The 19592-nt window shown below is 49.5% G+C and overlaps 1 protein-coding gene across 8 annotated transcripts in view; it reads left to right on the top strand.

Moving 5' to 3' along the window:
• chb (chromosome bows) overlaps nucleotides 1-19592 on the top strand; it is a 230035-nt gene that overhangs the window by 47693 nt on the left and 162750 nt on the right. The window contains exon 1 of one of the 8 annotated variants that reach the window (XM_065432089.1): nucleotides 4333-5162. The exons of 6 other annotated variants lie outside the window; for them this stretch is intronic. In XM_065432089.1, coding sequence (XP_065288161.1) covers nucleotides 4802-5162 — 361 coding nt within the window. In that variant the 5' untranslated portion in view covers nucleotides 4333-4801. Of the gene's footprint in view, nucleotides 1-4332; nucleotides 5163-19592 lie in introns of those variants that run through there. One more of the 8 variants, XM_065432090.1, reaches the window with a different exon arrangement.

The raw sequence follows: 19592 nt of genomic DNA, 5'->3' as shown, positions 1-19592 counted from the left end.
GCGCGACAAGGTCGAAAATCGGATCGATTCCTTTTCTCGCGTGCTTCAACCACCAGACGGCCGCGTTTGCCTCTTTTAACTTGATTCTTTCTCTTTTCTTATTTTCCTTCACGACGCAGCGTGCATAAGTATGAGCGCAACCGGAGGGCGTTGGCACGGTTCCCTTTGTCCTTGCGCCGCGCACTGGTGTGCGATAGAGCCGGGGGGGCTGCGCGCAACAAAGGGCGCCAGGTTTTGAAGGCAAACCGAATGCCAGAGAGTGGGGCCTTCCCTCTGCGGTTTTGTTTATTTCCTTCTTCTGTGCCTCGCATTTGCGTCATCCCCCACCCTTCGGCATACCCCTCCCCCCCCCCCCCTCCGCGTCCCCTCACCCCACGCGATTTGCTTCTTGCAGTGGCTGTATACCTCCCCCCGGTGTTTCACATTGATCTGATATATCTGTGTTACTTTTTTTGTGTGTATTGGTCTTTTATTGGCTGGTAACGCCGTCGCCGAAAGCTGCACGCCGTCACCGAAAGCTGCACCCCGTCGCAGCCTTTTTCGTCGTCAGCAAACAGCTATTTGGTTGCTTCAAGCTCACGGAGCAGCACATAGCTTTCGAGCAGTGTTGGCTACCATTACCACTGTCAGTTTGTCTCTACTGTGAATACTTTGCGCTTCGGTTTCATGTATAAAATTTCGTGGTTTGTGGTGAATAAACAGTTGGAAGCTGGCGCCCGTATATGTCGTTTGTGTCTCGCTTCGTCCTCGTCATTTGAGCGCCGTAACATTTGTTTTTAAGAGCATACCGTGCGCGCGCTTTCGTTCAAGCAATGCTGGGGACAGCAAATTGCTATCGGATAACCGTTTCTTGATGCGAAAGCGTCAGATGGCCCATTGAGCGAAAAAGCCAGCGTCTGTCGTCTGGAGCAGCGAAACTCCACCTAAATTCCCATTGGCTACGGCGCCACTTCACGAGCGCGCTTCGGCGTTGCACAGTGGGCGAAGAGGGAACATCTGCTGCTGCGATAGCGCGCCAGGTTTTGCGTGAGGGGAGAGGACGTCGCTGTTAAGTTACTCTCTTAGAAAAGTTTATACCCTTTGAGTCGTATCTTGCCACACAACAATAAACGTCATCTGTCTTTTCCGTATTTTCTTTCTTCAACGCTGCGAGCCCGCTACTTCCCAGTAACGAACGGCGTGCGCGTTATCAGCATGACATAGCATTGCCGACAGAAAGTAGCGGGCTCGGCGTTTTCGGGAAAGGAAACGCAAGCAAGGCAGACGACGATTATTGTTGTGTGGCAGATATACACCCCAAAGGGTGTAAACTTTCTTTAGAGTAGTGCTGCCTCCGTGACGTCACGAGGTGGCGGCTGAACGTCTTCTAAAATTCACACGAAGGACAATGAAAGGATGTGGACGACACTACCGTTTTCGTTTTCGGTGGGTGATCTTTCGGGAGGGTGAATATTGTGCATGTATTTATACGCATGCAGTATTTATACACGCGCCTCCGCGTCTTATTATTAAATCAGCAGCTTAGCTGTTCCGCTAGGAATCGCCATGGTCGTTGTCTTATTCCTTCGGCGTTGTTGACAGCTTACTGAGCAGAAAAGAAACGGCTTCTGCAATATCGCCGGTGTGTCCGTTGGACGTCGAATGCGCCTTGGTTTCGCACGCCTCCTCGACACTATCAAGGAATTCCATTGCAGGTCTTGCCGTTCGCAGCAGGCGGAACACACAAATCGCACCTCAACTTAGTTGTCGGCGTCTTCGTGAAATGGAACGTTGTCGTCAAGTCAGCTTTTACAACGAGTATTTTATCGCTTCGTCTTCGGCTCTGTGGAAAAGCAAAACACGCCCATGTGCCCCCAATGCAGTGCCAAAAAGTTGACCTTTCTGCGTCTGAAGTGGAACACTAAGCCTCCAGTGCACAGAATTGTGTCTGCCTCTTCTTGTTCACGGCGAGAGGACTCCGCAAAATTTAGGAGAGCTGCCTGGATTGCTGCCGCTTCCGGCTGTTTTCGGTTGGACTTGAGGCTTTCTCTCGTTGTGGGCTCGTTAGAAGAATGAGCTGGCAAGTCCGGAAATTCCGATGGAACAATCCCGGGACGAATGCGCGGACTGGGCGTGCGATCCTGTTTCTTTGTCAACGTATGAAGCCTCTTGAATTATGTATCCTGGTGCGAAGTGCAGCTCGCAAACCTAAAAGAAAAGGAACCCCCGTTTAACCGCAACCTTTGTTTGCAAAGCGGCCAATAATATTTTAAATACGCGCAGCATAGATTTCCAATATCATACGCTATTTGGAGCTGAAACTTTGCGTATTTTTAATGCAAAATTATATGTCCCATGAGGCAGAAAATCCAGCGTGATCAAGCGATAGGACCAAAAATGGTCGACGGCGCAAAAAGTAGAAACGCGTAAAAAAGAAATGCTTGAATTGACGTCAAAGTTCTCAGTGATGTTTCTGTAAACAAAGTAAATTGAGGGCTTTGAAAAGAAAATGTGGTACACTTGGGTCAGGATGGCAATTCAACTCGTACCTCCGGGGTGCGCCACGGCGTCTCCACGGTTCTGGTTGACTAAAGGTGTGCCGAGTGCTTGCGTCATGGCACACGTGACGGTGCAGCCAATGGGGAGTAGGTGGAGCCACGTCATGAGCGTATGAAATATTAACGCCGCTGAGCGGTCGTTCTAGTGATGAACTCGCGGGCAAACGAGTTCATCGAGACGCCTGGCGCGTTTTGATTTGCCCTTACCAAGGCGCACTTAGAACGCAGGCGAGAACTTGCGCGGGTAAGGAACCTTCGGAAATAAACATTTCACCAAAGGGACTATAATGCTTTCGCATTTCCACACTTAAGCATTGTCTTAAGTGTGTCTGCCGGATTTTAATCGCGCTGGGAAGCGTTAAGAAAATTCTGCAGGATAACTCGCCTTGGAATACTGTGAAGGAGTGAAGTTGTCCCTTGGAACGGCGCGCACCCATTTATTGCGTCGCTCTTCGTCTTGAGGAAATCTGAAGACGCGCACCTTGCATGCACTTCGAATCGGAATTGCCATGGCACTGAGGGGCGCAACAGCTGTTCGGCATTACGAATTCAGTGCCCTGCCATCGCTACAGCACGCGCGATGCCTTCACAATTTCTCAAAAATGTCACACTAAGGGGACCGACGCACCACGTGACCACGTGTGGCGCCAAGAAACCGACGTGCCCGGTGTGCTGTCGCACTATTCGTTCTTCGTCGTAAAATATAGCGTGCTTTGACTACAACGTTTTCCCGGTGCATGCTTATATACCATTAAGATATTAATCATATGATTAATGCAACTTTGTTCGGACACCTTTTTTTTTCTTTATTCAGAGAAAGGCAACGAATTTCTATGTGACGACCAGCGACATGTCTCAAGTTGTATCCACCCGCGCTTGAGTGGCCTTGGTGGCCGCTGTTGCTTCCTCGGTCTCTCGTCGCTCATGACGTTGGTGGCATGTGGCGTTGGCACCGTAGACTGCTGCTGCTGCTTGCTGACTCGGGCTGCATGCACCACTACGGTGCGTTACTCGCAACACAAAACTCGAAGGACCGCTCAGCGGTGTTAATTTGAAAATAATGCTTTCTCATTCACAACCCATAGGAAGTGCATCAGTCTCCTCGGAATTTTTTTTCTTGTTTTGCTTGTGGCCATTTTCCGCAACTGTCAAAAAATTGTTGGTCGGACATTTAGGGGAAGGCACCTACTATACTCTAGGAATGCGGTACCCCGATTTGCTTCGTGCTCGCTAGATGACTTCTCCGCGCGAAGTGTACAGCCGCCCTCAAGAGTATTTCGGAGCACGGAAAATGAGAATAAGTTAAATTTTCTCGCAACTCCACCACAAAGTGTAAAGTGTATGTCAAGGATGCGATGGTTGTACGGAGAAGTATGAACTCTACCGTTCTTTTGAAGGACCTGTGCCTATAGGCTGCAGAGAAATTTAGATTGTACTCGGATCCCGTATTCCGAAAACTTTTGAAGCAAGGGTCCGTTCATTTTCCTATGTTTTTATCGATGCAAGCGCTTCAATACTCCAGATCCTTCCTATTCTCCTCTCAAATAAAGCGAAACGTGCCCCCGGCGTAGCGTCACGTTTGCGTGTGCAGCGAGTCTCCTCGTTTTCACTGGTTTATCTCAAAACCGCACCGACGCGATGCTCTCGCCGATACACGGACGCGTGTTCACGGGCCTCGTGCGGAAGATGCGGTGCCAAGCGGCGCGCAGCATCCATTCGCTCTACTCCGGCTGCTCATTGGCCACCGGCGTCCGCCGCCGCCGCCGCTGCCCTCCCTCCTCTTCCATCGGGAAAGCGCGGCTCGAGGGGGCGCTAGCGCTGCCGCCGGCTCGCGTCGTTCCCTCAACGACGAGCGAGCGAACGAGCGTGATCGTCGGCTACGCGGTCGCCGCAGCGAGCTCGCGTGTGCGAAGCGAGGAGTGGAACGCACGCGGCCGTGCTCGCAGTGGCCCGCTTTCCTCTACGTGCCCGCAGCTTGGTCTCGCGGCTATGCGGCAGCGGCGCGGCGTCATTCTGCTGCGCCGCCGGCCTCGGAGGAAGAGACCGTCGTAGCGGCGGCCCGCGGCCACCTGCTCGGCTTCTGCGAGATTACTGCGCCGCGTTCCCTTCGTCGTCTGCTAGAGAGGTAGACGAGGGCGTTCTTGTCTCGCGTCGCCGTTGTTAGCGCGTTCGGCTCCTGCATCTTCGAGGGTCTCCGCCGGCGTGCATGTTGTGCGCGTGTGGTGTGCATTTCTTGTTGTCGTCGTTGTCGTCGGAGGGCGGCGATGCCGTCGACGGTGCCGTGCGACACCGGTGGAGAAGTGGACGCCGCGGCGGGTGTGGCATCCAGCCCAGCTGGCCATCGCCATCCGCCGCCGGCACCCAACGGTCATGCCGCGGACTCGCCGCCGCCTCCGCAGCCTTCTGCGTCGACGCCGAACGGTACTTCGGCCGCTGCGGCCGCCGGTGCGGTGTCCAGCGGTGCCGCGTTTCTGCCGTCGCCCCCTGCTGCGGTCAACGGCACCGCCGGCGTCAGCGGAAGTGCCGTGCTGTGGGACGCGGATTCTATGTGGATTCTCATGTACGACAACATGCTGCGCGAGGGCACTCGGTCGTCGCCCACCAAGCGCTCGTGTGGATGCAAAGGTAGGCGTGGGTCGCGGGAGTGCGCGGCCAGCGCACTTTAGATTGACCAGCTAGCTTCTTTTCTTTTTTTTTTGCCATCCAGAGCGCGCATTGCAGCGTGTATGTCGGGCCTGACGAATGGTCTCGCTGTCAAAAGTAGTTCTATCGTGAGAGAAATCCAGTGCTTGCCATGTAGCGCCCGTAGTGTCGAAAATTGCTTCACCCGGCGTACTGCTATTAGGAAATGATTTAATGCGTTAACATTAGGAGAGCCGAAGTGTATGTGAAGTCTGGGAAACCATTCACGTATACATATAGTGCAACTGATGGTGGTCTGTTCCGGACCACCGTCACTTGCACTTCGCTCATCGAAGAGGCAGGACGTGTGTCGATTGAACTGAACAACTTCGCAATGTGGTGAACGCGGTTTAAATTATGGACTCGGGAGGTGCGACGTGATAACGCATTTCTGTCGCATCTACGGCCAAATCGCCACTGAATTTGTTTTTCTTTTATTTTTCTATCTCGGGATAGATGTCATGATGGGGAGAGGTAAAAGAAAGAAAAAAAATGACGGAGGGGGACGACTGCTGCAAGCGGGTGTTCGCGTCAGAACGGGCTTTCTTCATCTCGCTACGCCGGGTATTATTCAGAGCTGCGAGCTGGTGGCTCGATAGCAGTTCGTAGCTGCGTGCAGTAGTAGCGGCGCTTTTTCTTTTTGTCTGTTCGACGGAGCCACGGCCTGCGTGTGAGAAGCCGGTCGGACGCGCCGCCGTTCCGCGCGTTGCCTGAATCAGTGATGCGATGACTCCCTCCCCCGGCTCCCCTCTCCTCCCCTGCTTCCTCCGGCTGCTGTGCCACCACCCACACCCTCTTTCACCATTTCTCTTCCCTCCGACTAGCGTGCTTCCATTATTCATCAAATGATGGACACTTGGCTGCTCGTCTGTGTGATGGGCTTCGGCAACGTATACGTCATGGCCCCTTCGATTGTGTTAGCCGCCTTGTCTGACTTCTTGCGTTTTATCTCCTCTGCAGGCGTGCGTTATCTCACTTCGCCATTCCTTAATTGACCTTAAGCTGAAGGCTGGGTATTCGCACGGACACTTTCTTGCGAGTTTAGCGCGTTTCTGCCACTAGTTGACGCTTCTTGTCTAAGAGGAAAGTAGTCTAAGAAAACAATAGTGTGCGGTTTTTCCCGGTCGACCGCAGTTAATTGTGCCTATTTGGGCATTCTTGCGTCCGCGCATTGCTTAACGATGTTTGATGCTGTCTTAATGAGCTTCTGCTGACGTCAAAGAAGTTACGTAATTTACGCGGATGACCGTCTCTCTAGTAATCCTCGAAGGGATGAAAACTGCACATCATTTGTCGCTCAATCTGCCTGTAGACGACGCGCTTTAAGTCTTTATCGCTGTCTTTTTCCGGCTACACCTGGCGCCTTTTGTTAGTTTACCTATCATTAGCGGTGTCGATTAAGTTTGCAGGAAAGCAATCTTCTCGGATTTGTCAAGGTATTGTGCGTGTACCTACCAATACACACTCACGTCGACGATCCTGCTTCGATCGGATTATTTAGCTTTCTTTGGCAGCGCGCTAATCACAAGTGCGTTTTGCAGGGTTGCCTATTTTACCTTCTGTTCGGTGCAGTTGTAGCCGCTTTCAGCGGCTATTCACGGCCAAGAAATCGCCAGCCAGCCAGTTGCTGTTTTCATGTGCCGTGGCTGTAACGAAACCGTGCTATATATCAGTACACCTCTAATGTCGTGTTTGTTCTAAATTGCCTATGCCTTTATTTTGATGCCCTGCTAATTGTTTTTGAGGCCAGCCTATAGTACTTTTAATGCTGATTGCCCGTACATTAACCCGTCTCTCTTCCCTACCCCCTCTCTGTCCTGCCCTTTTACTTTTTGTAAACCGCTCAACGAACTCTATCGTTTCCCACTTCATTGTGCAGCGAATAAGAACTGTTTAGTTCCGACTGCGAGAAAGTGACAATCAAGTGACAAGTGACCGAGGTTGACGTGCACGTGCATATTGGCGGCGAGGAGTTACGGAGTCGCCATCTGTCGGGAAGCGCCCCCCTTGCGTAGTATGAGGGATATGAGCGCGCTCTCCGTATGTTTCGCATACGGCTCTCAATAAAAGCACCACGCGGCAGCCCTCCTGGACATTTATGCAGGTATTCTCAAAACGAGAGATGTTTTTGACTGTCGATATAATATTGGGCAAACTGAAAGCACAGAATCGTTTAGACGATCTCTCTTTACCGAATACGTACAGTGAAGGCCACTACGCGCGGTCGCCGCGATGTAGTCTCCCGAACCGCCTTCTTGCATGAAAGGTCGGCAGTCGCTGAGCGCAAACTACGTGAAATATATTCTTATAGTGGGTGGTCTGTGTAACCAAATGGCACATAACAGAAGGAAGCCTCAGTGCGTGCAGCCATCGCACGGGTTCACGGCGACCGACTGCGCATCTGCATGTATGTACGCGCACAATGTTTTGATTTCGCGGTGAGCGCATTTTCGCACCGTGCCGTGAGCTTTAGGCCGCAGCATATGAGCATTTCCCAGTACACTAGCAACTATTTTTGCGTGCACGCTATCAGAACTGTTCAAAAATATTTTCCTTATAGAGACTTCGACGCCTACGGCGACTGTGATGTGCCGTCGCGATGATTCAATCTTTTCTTCTAAATTCTTGGACATTTCAATCTTATTTCTCAAGTTGCGTCGCACTGTACGTTTATCGGTCTTCTGAGCTTGCGATTTCCCTCTGCTTCTTTTTTGTAATCCAGTGCATTAATTCATAACACAAACATGACCATACACCATGCCTTTTTTTTAATGTGCTTCCTACCGCTGCCTTTCCGTTCCAGAGAACTTGCCAGTACCTAGCATCAACAAGCTCATATATCAAACCGTCCTGACATTCAGCCGGGCAACGGGCGCGGGCGAGCGTCTCAGTGCGCGTTTTCTGCTACTCACCGAACATCCCGCAGTCCCGGCGCCGTTGCAGAAATCTTCCTCGCGTGTGTGCTTGCTGCATACGCGAGCTGTAGCCGATGGCTGTCTGCCTGTTCTAAATTTCGCCAGCCAAGCTTCGCGCAGCTCCTTGCCCTGCGGCCACGTGTGAATGAGGCTGACACCGGGCTCTGTTGCGCATGTCCGGCACTGCGGCACCAAGCAGTAGCCTACCATGCTGCACGTCTCCAAAGGCAGCCACTACCTATTATAGTAGTTTCAGATGTTGTCAATCAGACACCCAAGGCGGTAAAGCCGCACCACTTAATCAGAACCGTGGCACAGGTGCGACTTTAAACTTTCGTTTTCAGCTCTCTTCGGCGCTTCCGAAACAGCCGACGCAGCCGCTGTGTCCACGTGATCCTTCATGCCACGTCACGCCGACGGTGGCGCCAGCTTTTCCAGTGGCGGAGCTCGAGGCCAATAGCCCGCAGAGCGCTTGCGTGATTGCAAATCCTTGGCGCTGAATTTATTCAATGCACTTTGATCATTAGCTTTACAGCGGGTTAACCAGATTAGCAGTGCGATCATGTATAGCACGCTTGCAACAGCCTGAATTCGCACTCGATTTCGCATATGCCATATTTGTTCTACATTCGCATGGTCATTTCACGGCCAAGAGTCTCGCGTCTCGAAGCTGTCAGTGTTATCGACATACGGTTTTTCTTTTTCTTATACAAGAAAATTTTCCCCGCCCGCGAGGTTCGAATCAGCCTATCACCGATGGGCGCATCCGAGTTACTGAACTCGCAGCACAATGCCACTGTAGGTACAGTACGTGCACTTTGCGGATTGCGCGACACAACCTCGCACAAAAAAATCGGGTTTTAAAGGCAGTATTTATATTCAAGAAAATGCGACGTATACGGCGCTATAAAATATAGGACATGCGCAACAGGTGGCATGCGTGTGGGTGTCAACTGTTATGCAGGGGTGCCACCTATTTGAGCGATGTACGATGTAACGAGTATTCTGTTCTTGCCGGGCTGGACTGCAGTGAAGTCTCGTTCGTGCCCGTGAGTAACGAGGTGCGCGACGTCATCTGTCACGAGCCGTAGGGACACGGACAGTTGAAGCGATCGTGTGGACGGTGCCTTTTTCGATTTGAAGAACGGCGAGATGCGAGTGCGTGGTCGCGTTGGGATGTTGAGCGTGGTTAAGGGCCCGTACATGGTCGCTCCGCACGTCCGTTCCGCCCTCGTCCGGTCGCGTGCGGATAGCTCTCTACTGGCGAGCGAGGAGCGGACGCAAGTTTCCCGTCCGGCCGCCTGCTCGTCTCTCATTGGCTGGTCCGAGGCGGATAGTTCGGCTGTCGTCACAGCAAACATGGCGCGTGCTCGAAGCGAAGCGAAGCAGGGACGCAAGGCCTAGGCTACAGCCGCGTCAGAAACAGTCTATTTTTTTCTCCTGTTTGTGATTTTTACCAGAGATATGTGGCACCCACGGAGATAGTCATCGGAAGAAGCAAGCCGGTGTACGCTTCCAGACCTCATCAGTGCGTGCGATCGCCAACAGAAACATACGGAGCGCAGGAAGTGTGTGTTGTGTTTACGAGAGCGTCGGAAGAAATATTTCAAGCCGTCGACTTCGTGATTTCTTGTGCCATGCTTCGCGTGTGCGTCGCAGACGAGAACTCCATCACATACACGTGCATTCTGAGCAGCACACACGTTCAATTCGTGGCGAAATAAGTAGCGTCCGATTTGCGCACCCAGCGTACACGTTTGGTTTCTGCTCTGTGTATGCCGATCGTTGCCGCGGTGTGGTGAACGCCAGCCCTTCGCAACTTACCAAAAGTAACGATACGATCAGTAGCGATAAGTTTTTATCGCCTAGTTATCGCTGCCATTCTGCGTGTGCTGTACTGCGTATGAGCCGTTTTGCCGGCTGCGATGCGCCGTGGTGACCGCGACGTTCGAGCTGTGCTCTTGCCGTTATGAAGTGCGTTTGCGAGCTACAAATCGTGATATATATGTGCGATGTGTTGCAGCGTTACTGGGTGTAGAAGTGGTCGTACTACGCGATGTTCGTGTGCTCAGAAGTGAGCTGAGCATAAGTGTTGCCGATTGCGTTTTCTTATGTAGTAGCCCGATAGAGAAGCCCTATCACACCGGCCTTTTCTGCTTCGTACATCTATCGTTTGTTTCAAAAGTTGTTACTTCATGGTTAAAGATGCTTCTATCGGTGGGGGGAAATTAGGGAACAACATTATAATTGCATACGTCAAGACGTTCAGCGCTGTCGTGAAATGTGGACGCGCCTGAGAGCACTAATGTCATGAATGCAATTAAAATTTCCCGAGACAGTATTAAGAGAACGGTTAAAAAAGAAAACATATGAGAAGGTAAGCACAGCAGCTTGTGAACCCGCACCTATAATACCTCGACACGCGTCTGTTTGTAAATGTATGTTTTCTTGCGTTTGTCAATTTTTTTTCTATTTCCCAGATTTCTTTACGTTGGAGTTCTTCTTAGTTCTCGCATTTGTGTGTGAATACGTGCCTGTTTCCATGCGTGCTTGCGCTTACCATTATTTCTGTCCTTTTATATTATATTAGCATTTGCTTTTGCTAGTTTTCTTTCAGGAAAGTCATTAGACATTTTCATAAACCAATCTCATTCAAAGCACTAACTCATGTACACGGCAGGGCAGGCCTCTTCCATCTCATTAAAACCTTTCTCACTGGTCTACCTCGTCTTCTCAGTCTGCCTACTCGCTGTGTTTTCTGTCCTTGGTTCTTCTGTTGTTGCTGCAGTGTGATTAACCAACTTGCTCAAAACAGATTTTCATCGCCTATGAAAACAGAAAGGTTTAGAGATAGATTTTCTTAAAAGCGTCATGGGGGTTGCACAGCAACTTAGCCTCTTACCTCAGTTCATGTTTATGCATCAGTGCATGTGGCAGCTCGCCAGAAGTGCACATGAAAGGGTGCCATATTGTGAAACTATACCTTGCTATGCTGTTGCATTTTTCATGCAATCAGTCTTAGTAAACGGATGGTTTCGCTGCCCATCACATATGATGGCAAAAAAGTTCAACACGAATAACATTGTGCAGTGGGGTGTCATTTCCTGTCTGATGCTTTTGTCGTTGCAAAGACATTTTTCAGTAAATGGAGCCCAGCAAAGCAGTGCACTGATAGCTTTTGCAACTTTCACCATTTATTACTTCACAAATGTCATTGTTTGAACCTGGCCGTCGATCGCTATGCCGATGGCTTGTGAATTAAATAATTGCCTCAATAAAACACATTCAACTTCACTCAGAATTTTTTAGTACAAATAATGCCAGCAAAGCTATTCAGGGTGAATAATTGTGCTTACATTGGTGTTACTTGCCGTCAGATAAACAAATACAACAATGGCTGCGACATCACTGTGATTTGACGTGCAGACTGCTAATGGTGCATTTCAAGCGTGCCCTCGACTACTGCTATTAATAGTTGCCCGACTGAGTATTTTGGGCCTAACTAAGCTAATGATGTTTGATAATTGTTCTCCTATTCGCATTACTTGCCTTGGACAGGTAACCAAAATAAACAATGCCACCACATGAATGTGTGTTTGCATGCAAGCTGCCAACAGTGGCTGTCATTTTCGCGTTGACTGCTGCCATTTCACCAACAGTGGCGGCGACTTGACTGCGCTTTGACGTGCAGACTGCTAATGGTGCCTTTCAAGCGTGCCCTCGACTACTGCTGTTAATAGTTACCCGACTGAGTATTTTGGGCCTTACTAAGCTAATGATGCTTGATAATTGTTCTCCTATTCGCATTACTTGCCTTGGCCAGGTAACCAAAATAAACAATGCCACCACATGATTGTGTGTTTGCATGCAAGCTGCCAACAGTGGCTGTCATTTTCGCATTGAGTGCTGCCGTTTCACCAACAGTGGCGACAACTTGACTGCGCTTTGACGTGCAGACTGCTAATGGTGCCTTTCAAGCATGCCCTCGACTACTGCTATTAATAGTTACCCGACTGAGTATTTTGGGCCTAACTAAGCGAATGATGTTTGATAATTGTTCTCCTATTCGCATTACTTGCCTTGGCCAGGTAACCAAAATAAACAATGCCACCACATGATTGTGTGTTTGCATGCAAGCTGCCAACAGTGGCTGTCATTTTCGCATTGAGTGCTGCCGTTTCACCAACAGTGGCGACGACTTGACTGCGCTTTGACGTGCAGACTGCTAATGGTGCCTTTCAAGCGTGCCCTCGACTACTGCTGTTAATAGTTACCCGACTGAGTATTTTGGGCCTAACTAAGCGAATGATGTTTGATAATTGTTCTCCTATTCGCATTACTTGCCTTGGCCAGGTAACCAAAATAAACAATGCCACCACATGATTGTGTGTTTGCATGCAAGCTGCCAACAGTGGCTGTCATTTTCGCATTGAGTGCTGCCGTTTCACCAACAGTGGCGACGACTTGACTGCGCTTTGACGTGCAGACTGCTAATGGTGCCTTTCAAGCATGCCCTCGACTACTGCTATTAATAGTTACCCGACTGAGTATTTTGGGCCTTACTAAGCTAATGATGTTTGATAATTGTTCTCCTATTCGCATTACTTGCCTGGGCCAGGTAACCAAAATAAACAATGCCACCACATGAATGTGTGTTTGCATGCAAGCTGCCAACAGTGGCTGTCATTTTCGCATTGAGTGCGCATTGAGCACAAGTGGGAACACTTGTGCTATCACAAACGAAAACAAGTAGAATAGTACCACCGTCTCAGCTGGTTTGTTGTGATTACCTTGCCTGTAAGTTTCTTGTTTATATTGGATAGGCTTCCTACTTCTTACAAATAGCTTGTATACATATTTGACCTGCACCTGCAAAGAGCTGATGTGACAAAAAAATGTGTACACCTTAGGGTTATGTTGCTTTTCATGGTGTCTCAATTTACTTAATACAGTTTTGAATTTACAGATTGCTTCACATGTTTATAGCTAAAAACCACTGAAAACTACTTGCATTGTGACTGCGAGGTCACAACACGAGGATTTGTGTGGTATCCTTCCTGTTCATCGGTGTGTCCTTGCACTATAAATGTAAAACGTCACACCTGCAAACCTGAGCATCCACCCTTACATTTCAAACACTTTTTTGAATGCTTGGCAGTTATGCTGACAAGCACATAGTGACAGCAAATCTACACCACCTTAATTTAAGTGCGATGTAAAGGGTTGTTTGTGCATATCCAAGCTGTTCTAGCATGCCTGCAGGGATACAGCATTGTCCAGTGGCACCGTATAGTTCAGGCGTAACAGTGAACTAGTAAACAAAGCGGCTGATAATACTAAGCTGACTCATATGTAGGAGCATTATATCTAACCCACACGCAAAGTTGCTTTCAGTGTACTGAATAACCGCAGCTTTGATTTACCAAGTTATATTACTGCACACACAGAGCGCTGAAACAAAGTCTGTACAATGGCGAGAAATGTGCCAAGGAATGAAAGATTACTTGTGATGTGTGGATTTGAATAGTAGATGTGAATGTATACCCAATTCACCAGTATGCATGTTTTCTTTTGGAACAATTTTACATTTGGCACAGAGGCTGAGCCACTACGGCCTCTTGACTGCAAATTTCTGTGCTCTCACAGTGCTAATGGGAGTATCGTTCATTTGGCTACCCAAATAGTGAATAGGTAATAGAGCACTAGAATCTTTCAGTTTTACGCAGAACACCTTGTGCATCATTCACAAAACTGAACCTAAGGAACTATTCGCTGGTTTGTTATGGAAATAAAAAAATGACAATGAATGTTTCCTCGCTTTTTGTGTGGCCCTGTCTTCTGCCCTACGCACCTTCATTTCATTGTCATGTGCATGTTAAAACAGCAACTAAGTAAGAAAGACAAACACAAAACTACTAGCTACATCAACCTTTTCACACCACAAGAGGTCACTGAACTCACTGCTAAGCTACACTTGATAATGTCGGTTTGCTTTCAAATAAATACAGGCACTGGCCAGCTGTTTGTGTTATGCTATGCATTTTCCATTTTCCTAAAATATGGCTGTGCATGAGCTAGCAAGGTTGTTACTTCATAAATACATAAACAACATGCAGCTCATGCCCAACTAACTCGTATAACCTGATTAGAGCTTATTTTTTATATGTACAGCAATCAAAATAGAACGCGCATGTATGATGCCGACAGTATCAAACAATCTCAAGTCGAACATCCTTGTTTGGTGCCATGGGTGAGAGCGGGAGCATGCCTGTCAAGGTAGTGCTTAATTTTGTGCGCTTTGGTATGTTTGTACATTGTTGAAATGTTAAATTAGGTATATGTTAAGTAGTAAGGTGGCAACATATAGGGTAGCCAGGCTGGCAAGAAAGAATGCAATTGTTTGATTTCACTCAAAATAAGTTTTCTTATCAGCAATGTAAATTATATGCTTTCAAATAAGTACTCCCCTTGGAAACATATCTCATGAGTATGCATATATCTGCAGAAGGTCACTGCTATGCATACGTATTGCTTTAAGCCAGTCATAATGAATTGTACATTCACTGCTTAACCTTCAATTCCTTGCTGCATGAAGTTAACCACTTATGCATAACTTTTTTTTTTGCACACGGTGAGAACTTCAGTCATCGCTGAGCAAATAATTTAAGGAAAAGGCATTCCATGCATCCAACTGCTTTAAGCACTCTCTTAAAATTGGCAGAGTGAAAAAAAAGCACGAGCAAGCGTATCAGCAAGCTGTACTCGGAGCCTCACACGCGTGCTCAGTGGTAAAAAGGTGCGTTTTGGCGACCTACGCAAACGCATTCCGCGACAGATGTGCGTGTGTTCCGTATTCTTGCAAGCTGTCACTAGCACTACAGAAACCGCTCCACCGCGCTTCCGGCGACACTATCAGTTTCGCGTGACGCAGAACGCAGCACGTTGGATAATTAGAGAGGTTTTGTTCAACCAGCCAAGGCAGCTCGCACTGAAAGTAATCGTCCGAGAATACATCGCGTGCTGCGACGTGATGCGATTTTAATACATCTGTAAAAGGTGGCGCAGATAAGACGACTGTGCAATGTTTCGAAGAAGGATGACGGTGCCAATGCAACACATACGGCTGCAGAACAGAATGTGGCAGCCTAGAGTCGCATTTTCACCGGAACGCGGAAACTTGAAATCAGAGATCTGCAAAAATATGCCAGTGTCGTCTGCTGTCAAAGGTCGTTGCCAACCTTGAACACCTTTGCTCCGCCGAACGGTTGCCAGCTGTCAACAGGCCGCGTCGCCCAATAGGAGTGCGCGTGCGTTCCGGTCGTGCGGATTGAGCGTGCATCGCATTTTGCGACACCTTCCGCCTTTCGGGCTTCCGCTCGCGACCGGACGAGGGCGGAACGGACGGGCGGAGCGACCATGTACGGGCCCTTAGGGAATGAGAATGGATGTGAGGCGGGGCGTTCCGCCGAGCCGCGAAGCCTGCACTTGCTCTTCCTGAAGCGCGGGAGACACGGGGGCTGCCACCTCCGCGTCCGGAGTCGGTCGTCATGGCAACGCTTCCAGTGCCTCCCCCTCCTTCGTCGTCTGTTTCTCTCTGTCGCTCCGGATCACACTGTCGGAGCAGTTCGAGCAGCGTCACGAATTATGTTGGGATTTTCTCAAGGCGTTGCCGTGGTGCCGTTGTGGACGAGATGGGGATGCGTTTTTTTTTTTTTTTTTGACGTGTGGTGGCAGATGACAGGTTACAAAAATAGTTGAAAGGCTACTCAACGCCTAGTTAGTCGATGAAAGACAGTGTGTTCCTGAGCGATTTGGACGAGAATGGGGTGTAGCAAACGTATTTCAATCTTTCTGTCTTCAGAAATCATCGTAACCGTAACCTCAGTCACCACCACCACCAGGATCAGTACCGTCATAATTATCGTCATCAGTCATTACATACCCAAGTTGGCATCTAGAGGCGCATTGAAGAGTGGCACATGCCCAGCGTTCCATGCACACCCATGCAGTGGAAAAGACCTAGTTAACCCTAGGGGCAGGTACCCAGTTGCCCCTGTGGCATTTATATTCAGACTGCGCTATCCCCTGGATCGACCTGTGAAAGAGACTAGAAACAACATACTCGATGCGGAAAAGTGACGGCGTCTGCAGCCGCCTACGATGACTAACGATGACAGGTGAAGCCCGAGGCGACATTATGGTTGGGCCAGAAGTGTCGCGCCAGCGTGTCGCAAGTAGGTTTGCTCTTGAGTCTCATACGTGTAGGTTAGTAATGAAAACTCGTTTGCGGCAAAGTCGACTTTAGTAATGGATAAATTTTCTCCTAATGGTTCAGTTATCGCTAAGTACTGTGACGGAGTTCTTAAGTTTACCAAAGTAAGGCAACTGGAAGCGTGAAGAAAGCTATTCCCGCTTGTCGCTGGACGTAACAGCTCTTCTGTGTCCTCATTAAGGTGGCATCGCACTAACTTTACTGGCAGGGTGCTTCCTTCGCGCCCCTACTACAACTTCCTCTGTGTGTGTGCATGAAGCATTTTAATCTTTGAGTGAAGAGGAAGCGAAGTTTCTGCCCAATTATTAGTTGCGTGCACCAAGTGTAAGAGACGGACTCTCAAATCCACGCCAGGAGCCCCGATTGTGTGCGTGCGCATATTCCTGTAGTCGGCATTAGCTTCGAGTAGCGGCGCGCTTCGGGCATGGTGTCCCGTAAGGCGGCTCTCTCTAGCTGCATTTGGGACGCACCTACTATCTCAGAAAACAGAATTTATCGAGTTTGTATTTAGATGCGCCCTTGTCGCTTTCGAAACGCCTCAAGAGAAGGCGCGTGTGGCTGTTTCGCAGCGTTTCTGAAGCAGCATGCTCTGCACAAGCACAAACAGTTTGATCTCATCACTTTGTTGCGAGTTAGTCGCGAGAACGAGTCGTGAGCACATAACGGCTCACTGGGTACGAGCGGGCACCGTTTGCTGCATTCTATTAGGGAAACCTTGGAGCACGAGACGACGCCGTTCAGTTGTCTGAGCCTCTCGACGGCATGCTGCTTTTGTTCATTCTCAGTATTCTCTGTTCATTCTCTGTATGTCTTCTTTTCCCGTCTGCTCGCTCTCACTTTGTTGTCCTGCTGCAAGCAGAGACACGCGAGCAACCCGGCTCGTTGTGGTCGAACCTTGCCCGGGGCTCGCCTAACGAGGCCGTTACGAAACCGAATTACTGCGCCCTTGCCGGGACGCAGCCACCGCGCCCGCCCACCCTCCGGTCCATCCGAAAGCGCCGTCTTTTCCTCGTCTCTCTCTCGGGCAACAGGTGCTGCTACGCACGACTTCTCGGGGTCCGCTGAACTGCTCCACCTTTGTCTACTGAAGACGGCTGATCCTTTGGCTCCCCCTTCTCCCTTTATATGTTTAGCTTTATTTTACGTTATGTTGTCCGATCGTATTTTTCTGTTGTTTTTTGTGGTTATCTTTACAGCGCTGGGGCGCGATAAAGGTGTATGAATAGCCCATTCTGCGCATCGAATACGATTCGTGACTTTATGTGGACTGCGGCGCGCGCCCGCTCCTCTGCAGCCGCATGATTCTGTGCGCACGTAGTCGGTGTGCTAATGCGGAGAATGAAGTCAAGGCCTGAATGAACTCGTGGTTACTCGTAGTAGGCGATAGGATTTTTTTTTCTCTATTAAGTAAAGTCGCAGGAATTGTGAGTGTCGTTTACTTTTGTATTTCTTGCGTGTCGTTTCCCACGACCTGTAATGCGATATTTGTTTAGCGTGCGCGATGCAGCGCGATTATGTGTATAATGTGTCATCATTTCGGAAGAGCGTCGTCTGACGTGTCAGCCATGCGGTAGTCACCTGCTGGCGTTTGTCGCCCCGCATGTAATGGTCCATGGTGGAACACTAAGATGATGTTCCGTAAGCAGGCTTTCTCGGACATCAAACTTGGCCTAACCAGCGCTCGCGCGAGTAGCACGGTTAAAGATGACACACCTTAATTTGCACTGTGCGGGGAACGGAAGGGCGGCAGGAACGATGTCACCAGCCCGCATGTTGACACCTTAATTACGATTCTAGCACGAGGTCAACCATCTTGATTAGCTCGTAAGATGTGTTTGAAGCGCCTTTGCAGGTTTTGCGTGTCGGATTCACCTTTCCTGCCGAAACTAAACAGCATGTCGCTGTCCATGTTGTAAGGGAATTTACGGGCACTCGGTCGTCTCACGCGTAGCATGGTCTCTGTGTTCATCCGACACTAGTCTCCGTGTATTTCGCACCATAGGTATACTGCGGGATTGTGTGATCCATGTATCTACACGTCGCGGGCACCTACACAGCGTGTACGAGAACCTCTGAGCGACCGCTGGGCGTCGCCCAAGTAGTCCCACTGTGCATGGCGCCGTTCGGAGGTTGGCATTTCGTTTCGCGCAGCTGCGTGCGCGCTCTCGAGTCATCGTTCATCTTTCAGAGAAGAAACACTAATGAAAAGCGCGCAGCATCAGTTAGCAATTCACCGCAAGTGACGCCATGAAGCCTGGATCGTTGACGTCATGTTTTGTTCAGACACTGCAGGATGCTACAATCTTGGGCCTTAGGTGACCTTCTCGCCCCCTCCCACTCAAACACACACACGTTTCCCTCTTCGTTCTTTTTTTTTTTTGCGTAGCGTGTGTACCGCTATGACAGTCTTAGTTTTTTTTTTGCTTTTTTCTTACAAGCGTTGTATGTGCACTTCTGACCTTTCGTCTATTCCGCTTCACGATGTCTTCTCCTTCCGTCAGCATTGTTTCCTGCCTACCTAAGTTATTGAGGCCGCTCATCAGATTTATCCGTTTGTCTTTCGCTTTCACCTGGAAGCAGCAGGGATTCATAGCCATCCTTCACTTCTAGTAAAAACTAAACACTCTTTGTCCTTGATCGGTGGTTATCTCCGCAGATCCCACTCAGCAGCTGTGACTGACGCGCAGTCATATGCGTGCGTGTGTTTACTGTCTAGCTGTATATTGTTACCAAGTGCTCGAGATGTGCAGGGAGGCTCGAAGTACCGTCTTTACTCGAATAAAGTGCTCCTTCTTTAGAGCGCGTTCCCGCGGCGAGCGTCGTCGTCGGCGTAACTTAGCGAACGAGCACAGCTAAAAGTGAAAGCGAACGTGGAGCGCAGCGGGGGATGAAAGACGCGAGGAGGAAAGCGGAAAATAGCGTACTGCGGTGACGATGACTACGAGATGGCGCCAGAGTAGCACGCTTTACCTGGGAGATCTATCGGCGGCGGCTGCTGTGAATGGAGCCCACGCGTCACTCGCGCGCTGGCTCTCGAGATTTCCAGATTAGCGAGGCAGTCGCGCTGCACTTCGCTCCGTTTGCAGCGTGTCGCACGAGACAAATTGTCCGCGCCAGCCAATATATCGCGAAACGAAAATACGTATAGAGCTACGCTCAAATTTCGTATTCAGGACTATCGTAATC

Source organism: Dermacentor albipictus, chromosome 4, assembly GCF_038994185.2.
Source record: "Dermacentor albipictus isolate Rhodes 1998 colony chromosome 4, USDA_Dalb.pri_finalv2, whole genome shotgun sequence".
NCBI classification, from domain to species: Eukaryota; Metazoa; Arthropoda; class Arachnida; order Ixodida; family Ixodidae; genus Dermacentor; species Dermacentor albipictus.
The sequence above is the reverse complement of the archived record's forward strand: the minus strand, read 5'-3'. Positions and strand labels throughout refer to the sequence as shown.